At 47.4% G+C, this 10048-nt stretch overlaps 1 protein-coding gene across 12 annotated transcripts in view; it reads right to left on the bottom strand.

Annotated features, from left to right (window-relative positions):
• Positions 1-647: 647 nt before the first annotated feature.
• Positions 648-10048, bottom strand: part of HNRNPM (heterogeneous nuclear ribonucleoprotein M) — a 39076-nt gene continuing 29675 nt past the window's right edge. For 3 of the 12 annotated variants that reach the window (XM_049708715.1, XM_049708711.1, XM_049708712.1), the window contains 5 exons: positions 9713-9811; positions 6235-6288; positions 3378-4180; positions 2665-2716; positions 648-1074 (listed from right to left, as the gene is read on the bottom strand). In XM_049708715.1, the coding sequence (XP_049564672.1) occupies positions 911-1074; positions 2665-2716; positions 3378-4180; positions 6235-6288; positions 9713-9811 (1172 nt within the window). In that variant the 3' untranslated portion in view covers positions 648-910. Of the gene's footprint in view, positions 1163-2664; positions 2717-3377; positions 4181-6234; positions 6289-9712; positions 9812-10048 lie in introns of all 12 variants that reach the window. The other 9 variants (XM_049708721.1, XM_049708722.1, XM_049708716.1 and 6 more) reach the window with 5 other exon arrangements.

The raw sequence follows: 10048 nt of genomic DNA, 5'->3' as shown, positions 1-10048 counted from the left end.
ATGGGATTCGTGCCCCTACAAAAGAGGTCTGAGAGTTCCCTGGCAGGCCAGTGGTTAGGACTCTGCACGCACTTTCACTGCTGAGGGCCCAGGTTCAATCCCTGGTGGGGGAACTAAGGTCCCACAAGCTGTGTGGCGCAGCCAAACAAATAAAGCTAAAAAATTATTTTTTTTAAAAATAAATAAAAGAGGTCTGAGAAAGTTCCCTGGCCCCTTCTGCCATGTGAGGTTACAGCTAGAAGGTGTCATCCACGAACTAGGACCGGGCCCTCACCAGGCACTGAATCTCCCAGCGCTTTGATCTTGGACTTCCCAGCCTCCAGAACTGTGAGAAACAAATGTTTGTTACAGCAGCCAGAGCAGACTGAGACAAAAGTCTAACTGGAAACGAGCCTGATGCAGCATCTGTGCCCTACAGAACTGCACCAGGGGAGACAGGATGGCTCCGACAGCCAAGTGCACCATTAACGAGCCCTGGGGGATTGAGGTCCACTCAGGATTCCGTTTCCACGAAATTTTTCTGAAGTGGCTGGGGCCAGTGGCCTCCCAGCCCAAGGGTCCACAGCTCCAAGGGTAGAAAGGAGACTGAGCAGCTCTAGCTCCCCCAAACTCGGGCGGTTACCCCACAACACACACACAAAAGCAAGCAGCTTTCAGGAACTGGTATTTATTATCAAAGTCATATTCGATGTCAACAAGATGCCACAACTACAAAAAAAATTGCGCACATTGCAATCTCAATGCAAACAGTCAAATGGAATCCCAGTCATTAAAAAAGTAATTCAAATTACCCCAAAAAGCAACTGAATTTTTTAAACATCTTTATACATCCAGCCAACAAATTAAAATGGTTAACAAGAAAAAATACAAATTCAGAGGTCTGGTATCGATGTTTAAAAAAGGCAACTGCTTAAGCATTTCTATCGATTCGAACATCAATCTCTCGGCCACTCAGCTTCATCCCATTCATCATCCGGCAGGCTCTCTCAGCCACCTCTGGCGACTCAAACTTAACCACACCGCACCCCTTGGACTTCCCATTCTCCATCTTGATGTCGGCATACAGCACGTGGCCTGGGCACAGGGAGGGAAGAAGAGACCACAACTCATCAGGCAAACCCAGAGCTCAGCCTCAGTCTGGGCTCCACTCAGTCCAGATCACCTGTTGGATTTCGGTTGACAGAGTCAAAAGGGAGGGTGGCCCTCGCGCCTGGCGCATGAATGCTCAGAACACAGCGGCTGGAACCCAGCTACTATGGCCCTCAGCCACATTGCCATTCTTCTGCCACAGGACAACAATCTGACCCACCATGAGCATTCCTGGCGGCTTCAAATGCACACTTTTACTCTCAAGAGTTATAAAAAGACGCTGTGTGAAGCCAGCTTTACAGGCAAATTTCACAGAGGCTTCACTTATTTAATACACTGCTCCACCGCATTTACAAGGCCAATGCCAATACCATGGACACTTCTGTACTGTCCAAATACAAGCTTTGTAATAATTGGCAAACAGGTTACAAATATTCATTCAAGCTCCGGTTAAGCATCCAGGTATGTGTCAAGCACCATGGAAACAATCTACAAGGGAAGAGCCACAGAAACACAGGGCCAAGAACACACAGTGTAACTGGTGCTGGCACTCACAATTCTAGGGCCATCAACTCTGCTTAAGAGGTCAACATCCTGGAGGGCTTCTCACGGGAAGGGTCTAAAACAGCTTAGGGTGACATTAAGTCGTACAGGGGATCGTAGTTTGGGCTTTCTCTTGACAGCAGAGGGACACCTCCGGGCATCTGTGGCAGGGGGAAGTGATCCAATTTGACTTTTCAGAATATCCACTACAACTTGGGAACTAAGGAGTGGAAAGAGGACAAGAACAGGGCAAGAAGGCAGGCTATGGCTCAACAGTTGACCCGAGAGAAGAACCAGGAGAAGCAGCAATTGTGGTGAAATCTGAGTCACTGCAGCAAAAGGAAATGAGAAAACACTGAGGAAGCCTTGATCCAGGGAGCTACCCAGACCTCTGGCTTAGGGCTGGGGCTCCCAACTTGACACGGTTAAAAGAAAAGAGGTGGTAGGCGTGAGGGGCAGGGCCTCAACCGGAGACAACTTCTTTTTGGCCACAAAGTGACCCTTCCAGAATGGCTGCCTGGTGTGCCAGGAAACCTCTATCACAGACCCTTAGCTTCATCGCACACAAGCTACCGTGTGCCCAGAGCCTGTGAAACCTCACCCAAGGGACCTGCTGGGCGAGTGCTCTCTGAGGCGCAAACCAATAGTGCTATTGTGGAAAACAACCTTGTCTCAGATGTATTTATTTTATTTAGCTTTGTCACTTAGAAGCCATGTGACCTTGGGAACATGATTTGGCCTGACTGTAAAATGGGGTCAACACTACCTCCTTTCAAAAACCGGAAGGGGGAAAAAAAGAGAAAAACAAAGATGAAATGAGAACACAGGTGAAAAAGTATCTGACACATAAAAGGAAACTCAACAACCTGCTTGAATATTTGCACAGGCAGAAAAATGGCAAGTCCCATCCATCCTCCAGAGTCACGGAAGGTGTCTGTGAAGACTAGGATGGAAGCCTCGCTGCATGACTCCAATGCAGCACCAACAAGCCACAACACAAGGAAGCACCTAGAAAGCCTCTCAAATACTTACCACATTCGTTGAACTTGTCTTTTAGCATCTTCCATGTAAAATCAAATGGGAGCTGAGGGAGAAAAAGGAGACTGGTGAGTGATTCAACCAAATCCTAATGCACAAACATCAACTGTCTCAGAGTGCCTTTAAAACTTATCACACAGAGAAACTGGCTGACCTTCACACTGAGATTGATCAGCAGAGAACAAAGAGTCTGTCTGCGTGAGGTTCTAAACTAGCACAGCAAGTTCATTCCCTCCTGTCTGCATCTGTCTGTGGAAGCACCATGCACAGAGCAGAACACACAGCTGCCTGTGGTGAGCAGCCCACAGAACCACTGAACAGTAGCTAAAGGTGGTCAATCTGGTAAAGATAATTCAGACACAGCCCTTCCCCCCCACCCCTGAACTGTCGTGCCATGTCATTTAGCAGCTCATCAAGCTGACAGTTCAAGAAACTCAAATTCTTCACATCACTGGCTTTTCCATCCAGTAGTCAGAGAAGCTTAGGATTTCACAAAACCCACTATTTCTGCTGCACGAGTATTCACGAGCTCTCACATTCCCTCCTCATTCTCCCAACACCAAACTTCGGGGAAAGTGGCAAAGGGCCCTTGCACGCTACTCAGCTCTCCCTCTGACTTCGACCTGTTACCACTCGGTCCTGCTGGCTTCCTGCCCCCTCCTTCCTTGTGCATACAACCCCTGAGAAGTTCCTGAAGAGCCACTTACATTTCTCACAAATATCTGGCAGGCCTTCCTGGCCACCCCAGGAGCATGGCCTCCGGCTCCACCAAAGGAACCTGCGAAGCTTCCTCCGAAGTTGCCACGCTCCATCTCGATGGCACGGTCAAAGCTGGCACCGCCACCACCACCCATGGCCAGGCCCATGCGCTCAATGCCAGCGCCCAGGGCCGGGCCCATGGCGGGACCCATGCGCTCCAGGCTGTTGGCGCCCATGCGCTCCAGGCCCATGCGCTCGAGACTGTTGGCGCCCATACGCTCCAGGCCCATGCGCTCCAGGTTGTTGGCGCCCATGCGCTCCAGGCCGGTGGCCATGCGATCCATCACAGGGCCCATGCGCTCCAGGCCTGCCCCCATGCCTGCGGGCACCATGCGCTCCATGCTCAGGCCCATGCGCTCGATGGCAGGGCCCATTCGCTCCACGCCAGAGCCCATGCGCTCGATGGTCTGGCCCACACGGTCAATGGGTGCGGCCATACGCTCCAGGCCAAAGCCCATGCCGGCACCCATGCGCTCCACACCAGAGCCGATGCGCTCCATGGTCTGGCCCATGCGCTCGATGCTGGAGGCCATGTGGTCGAGGCCCAGTGGGCCCATGCGCTCGATGCCGGAGCCCATGCGCTCGACTGAGCCCATGCGGTCCATGACCAGGCCCATGCGCTCAATCTCAGAGCCCACACGATCCATGCCGTGGCCCAGGCCTGCACCCATGCGCTCCATGCCGGCACCCCCAATGCGGTCAATGCCGGGGCCCATCCTCTCAATTCCAGGGACACTGCCTCCACCTCCACCTAAAACAGAGACATGAAATGTGTCAGGCATATGTCAGGTACTTGAGGATCTGTGTGCACACCATGCCAGGAGGGTTCCCTGGGTGCAGAGGCCTGGGCACTTCACAAGCTCAATCACGGTTCAGAAATTTTAAGTCCCACAATAAGTTATCATTAGATATCCTGCAAATGTTGACAACTGTTAAAGCTGGGTAGTGAGTACATCATTCTTCCTACTTCTGTGCCACAGTTAATTTCCATAATAAAATTTAAAGAGGGAAAAAACCCACCCCGAGAACTTTGATCAACAATGTTCTCCACATTACTTCGAAAGTGCTAATACTTGTGACAAGCTTTGTGAGCAACAGGCATCAACTCCTTGAGAACTCTGCAGTTTCCCCACCACCAGACATTGATAAAGGCTCTGGGGGGCGGCGGGGGGGGGGGGGGGGGAGCGCGAGGGACAGAAACCCCACACTCAGATGGTCACCCGACATAATGGATTACATGGATTATAATGGGGACAATTAAAATTGCTCACAACCTCTATCCTCTCCCAACTTGTCCCTCTACAATGCCCTGCTGGTAACCAGTCTGGCTGCATTTCCTTAGCACCTCCACGGCATAAGTAAGTTATTACACAGCCATGTAATCAGGCAGAGATAAAGAAAACAAACACCAACACCAATACAGATCCTCATGTACAAATGAACACAGCCAGCCACTTCTAGGGAACCTTACTCTGTCACGGAAACCGCCAACCGACTTTGCTGTGTATAACTTTGCTAGCTTTGGAGGAAAAAAATCTGATGGCACTGCAGAGTAGATTTAGTAACAGGCCTGGGATCAGTCCCTCACTGTCATGGTTCAGCTGGACACACGCTGGCAGGTCAGCAGTGCACAGCCGACCCTGTGATGCTTACAATTCTGGAGAAGGAGGGTCGGGCTCCACCACCAAGGCCACTGGCCACCAAGTTTTTCCACATGCAGAGCCCGAGAGTCCCCCTCACTCAAGCTTCACGACCACCACCACCTGCCTCTGAAAAATGGGCAGCTGGGCCCTCAGCCAGCCCATTCTTGAATCAAGCAGCCCAGGCCAAGATGCAAATACCAAAAGAGGAAATTCAGCCGTTTCTTTGATTCTCTAACTGACCAAAGCTGTGACCTCGCACGAGTCATGCCACTTCTCGGTGACTGTTTCCTTGGCTGAATAACAGTGCACCAAGTGGCAAAATATAAACACAATTTTAAGAATATTAAGCTTTCACAGCAGAAATATCTCAGCAACTATAAAAAATGTAAGAGACCTAGAGAGGGTGGGTAGCATCCCCAGAAGTACCAAAAATGAGGGTGACACTCCAGATGCCAATAGCAGCAGAGAACTAGGAAGAAACGGTACCCACATGGAGTTCTAGAATCAGCCCACCACAGAAATAAATCCAGCAAGTGGAGTTACCAAGGAAATGCCAAGATGCTCAGAGCCATGAGGGAAAAAAAAAAAATCAGACTGAATTAAAGTACATTTAGTTTTAGGTACCCCTTAAAAAAAAGTGTATTAATGGGAAAATATATTCCAAAATATTTACAGCATTCATCGCAGGGCAATGAGATTTCAGGTATTTACTTTCTTCATAATGTTCTGAATTTTTGTGAGTACACGTGTACATAGGAAACATATGCTATGATTAGGTGGTGTACACTTTTATAATCAGGTGAAATATTTACTTTTAGCAATTTACAATTTTATAATACTAGAAACAAAGCCCCCAGATTACACAGACATTTTGACAATGGCTAACGTGTACGCAGCACATACGTAGGTCCTCTTTTATGCATTAACTCATTTACTCTACAGAACAACCCTATGAGGTAGGTACCATTATATCCCCATTTTACAGTACGAAAAACAGAGAAGTTCAGTAACTTGCCAAATGTCACACAGCTAGGAGGAGCCAGAGCTGGTTCCCCACCCCAGGCAGTCTATTTTAGAGCCCATGCTTTCACCACTACACTACTATCCCCGGTAACACAGGCCTATTCTAAAAATCAAAACATCAAAACTAAGCGTTTCCTACCTCCTCCCTGCTTTGCAATGATCTCTCCTCTCTTCAGTGCATTACTTAGGATTTCTAAGGAAATCAGGAAGAAAAAAAAATTAGCCAAATTCCTCTATGGTAATAGAAATTTATTACAGATTCCAGAGCAGGACTACTACTAATTAAAAAATAAAAAAGGAAAGGGGAAGGGGTTGAGAAATATACACACAGACAAGGTCATTTTACTGGAAAACTGTAAGGGTCCTTGATGATGGGTCATGATGCTAGAGTTCCATGTAGCTCCAGAGTCTGAGGCCCAGTTGGCAGGGCCTCTGGTACTGCACCCACGAGCTGAACTTGGAAGGTTAGAGCAAGAATGGGGCCAGTAGCACAGTTTTCTAAAGCTGGTCCAGACACTCAGTACTCACAGACTGAAGCGTGCACTCACCCACCCAGATCCAATCAGCACCTCACAGTTACCCTTCAACAAACTACCGCTGTAGCTACACTTAGAGCCCAACCCCAGAAAACCAGCAGCAACCGCATGCAGTGCTGGAAATATGACCTAATCAACGAGCCAGGCAAGGGAAGACTGCAGCAAACTGAGCCTACAAGCCCTGCCTGGAAGGAGCTAAATGTGATGGTAACCAAGTGACAGACAAAGCCTCAGGTAAACAAAACCCCAACACACTCAGCTTTCCAAAACAGCAATACTGCTGCTTGCTGGCTGGCAGTTCATTCAAACCTCTATTAAGTTTGTCTAATGCTATCATTAGTGTTAGCTTTTAAGTTTCTTCTGGGTCTTTCACTATATAAAAGAAACTTGTACCCACCCCCTCTCTGGTCCTGAAGTGTGCTGAGCAACATGGACAACAGCCACAGAGCACATATCATATTTTGACCATGACCGTGAGAGATTAAACCCTAGCCCTGCAGCTGTTTCAAGTATTACAACTACCTGCTAAAGGAAGGGGATGGGAAAGTACACCAAGAAAACAGACCTCCAGCCAGGAAGCAAGACCGGGGCTTATTCTTCCATGATGCCTGGGAGCCTACTCAGCACGCCCAGGCCTAGGTTCTAGCTCCTAAAACAGCACTTGGATCAAACCATTCCCTGGCAAAAGACTTCACAATCAGCCGACCACCGATTTGAAGAGAAAGGCCAAATTATTTTCATGGGTGTTCACAGGGCCCCCTGCTCTGACTTAAAACTTTATAATCTGTTCTGTTCTTCCCACCCCAAATAGACTGACATCTCCAAGCCTCTGCACCTGATGCTGTCCGCCCTCTCTGTGGGCCAGTACCCCACTTCTACCTATGCTGAAGTCCAGCCCCTCCAGCGTGAACTGCATCTCCTGCATGGTCTTCTTACACCCCTGCCTGGATCCTGTGTTCTCTGAGCAAAACACTTCTAATCAAGCATCTAGAGCAGTGCTTTTTCAAATCTTAACACAGAAAATGATCGCCTTTGTGTGGTGCTCACATAGCTGCCGAGAGCCCGGGAATCAACATCTCCACTGGCTCCCTCAACTAGGCCACTTCTACGTGCTGATCTCTGGTGCTGCCCCAAGCCACTCTGAGCACCGTCTCCTCAGCTACACCACATCCTTCAAAGTTAAGGATCACATATCTATCTATAGCCCTGGAGCACCAAGTACAGTTGTTTGCACAAAGAACTACTGCCTTGATAGGAAAGAAGGGATACTGAATAGGGAGAGCACTACAAAAGTAGCACACCAAAATGATCCAACTGTCAAGTAAATAATACAGAAAAAAAAGATCAAGAACTGAATCTGAAAAAAAAAAAAACAATCCAGGCAACTACTCTGAAAACCTGACTTAAAGATTTTACTTGGTACAAAGACCATTTCACTAACTTGAGTCTGATCATAAGTAGCAGGAGAACAAAAGCTCCTTGCTCTTGCCCATGTCACTCTGGGAAGCCTCAGGACAAACAGACCATGGTCTCAATCAGAAAGAAGGTGCCAAAGTAGCAGGAGATAGGCCTGCAGATGACCTTCCTATATTCAGGTCAGGACAGGACGTGTTTCCTGATGCCACGTGAAATAACCTCACCAGTCCACCTCTTGTGCCTCCACAGGATCTGGGACAAGGCTGACAAGCCTCATCACAGAGGTGAGGTGAGAGGACCCAGAGCAGCAAAGGACTGAAGGCTCAAGAGCAGCACAAAGTGCCTGTGGGAGGAAAGTCACGTGCCATTTTGTTCTTCTCACCACAGGTATCCATCCACAAATTAGTATTTGCAGCCAAATGACAATAAATTAAAAATTTTTAATACCCTACCATTTCAAGACACAAAAAACAAAGCCAGTCATGGCAACAAGAAACTTTTAACTGACCTAGTCACATACAGATTATGAACTCACCCCCAAATTCTAAAGCTCTGGAACAATCTAGAATAAAGCTACAGTCATATCAAGTAAGTACAGAAAAAGTAAATCTTCAGTACCAGCTACTTTTTTTTCCTCTTTTTTTCCCTCCTTTTTCTTTTTTTTTTTTTAAAGAAGAAAGCAAAGCTAGTTTTGATGCAAGAAAAATCACTTAATTATCCTAACCATGGTCAGGGGGACAAATGAAACAAAAGCCAACAGTCTACTCTGAGAGAAACAGTTCCTAATAATTCCTGGTTTCCATGAAGGAAACAAAGAAGATAGGATTCCTGGAGATAAATACAGCTCAGCTCATACAAACTAGACATAAAAAAGCTTAAAATCCTCACAGCTAGCCCAAGGTGTCCCATAAAGACAGGCTGAACACTCTTTGAGGTTATCACCTAGTAGCCGCCTATCTGCACAGGCTGAGAAGCTGATGAAGATGGAGGAGGGGGTGTTGGGGAGAGAGTTATCCATGCTCTAAATCTCCTTTGAGAGAAACAAACTTCAGAGCCCAGGAATAGACAATCTCCTTATTCCAAACTAAGAATCAGGCTGACAGATTCTCAGAAACGTCTAAACTCCAAACAGGGGAAGACATCCATGGAAAAGTAAAGAAGAAACTGCTTTGCAAACTAACCAAAACTACATTTAGACAGACCCAATACTCCAGGCCTTCCAACATTAGGAAACTTCCCTGTTCACCAAGATCTCTTTCAATTGCATCAGCAAGCACACCGTCATCCTTTGTTAACTGGAACACCAGAGGCCCCTGGACTAAGGAGACTCACACCCCCACTGAGCAGGGCCTTGAAGATCTCTACCGTGACTACACAGCCACAACGTCATGTAAACACAGCAGTTTTTAACTCCACAGCAAGAAAACACCTTATACCAATGTGAAAAAAGCAGCCATCTGAAAAGACTAAAGACAAATGGTGCTGTTGATACCAATAAAAAAATTCAAGGACCAAAAGTTCGTATCTAGACCCAGAAAACATACAATTTTTTTAAAGCCTAAGGAAAAATAGCTGACTTTGCCTAAGAACCTCCCGACATCAGGGTGAGCCTGCACCCCCGGGGGGTTGACCCCGCCCACATAGGGGCCCATGGGGCCTTCTTACCCATTCCTCTGCCAAGGGGCTCTCCAAAGCTTCGAGACATTCCCATTTCATTTCTGGCAAAGTCTCTCTCAAATCCTCCACCCATGCCACGCTCCATCTCTGTGGAAAAAAATATTACCCTAGGCCTTTCCAAGAATACCATCATGTTTTAGACATTAAAAACAAAAAACTATAAACACACAACAGCTACCAGCAAGTCAGCATGTTTTAGTTTTTCTATAGGAAACCATCGTTCATCCTTTATTCCTTAAAAAAGGAAGTCACCTCAAATGAATCCCTGAAAACAACCCACCTTTAGTCCATTAGGACTAATTTCCAGCTTACACACAGTCACAC

Source organism: Orcinus orca, chromosome 3 (assembly GCF_937001465.1).
Source record: "Orcinus orca chromosome 3, mOrcOrc1.1, whole genome shotgun sequence".
NCBI classification, from domain to species: domain Eukaryota; kingdom Metazoa; phylum Chordata; class Mammalia; order Artiodactyla; family Delphinidae; genus Orcinus; species Orcinus orca.
Note: the sequence above shows the minus strand (reverse complement) of the source record. Positions and strands in the feature narration are given on the sequence as shown.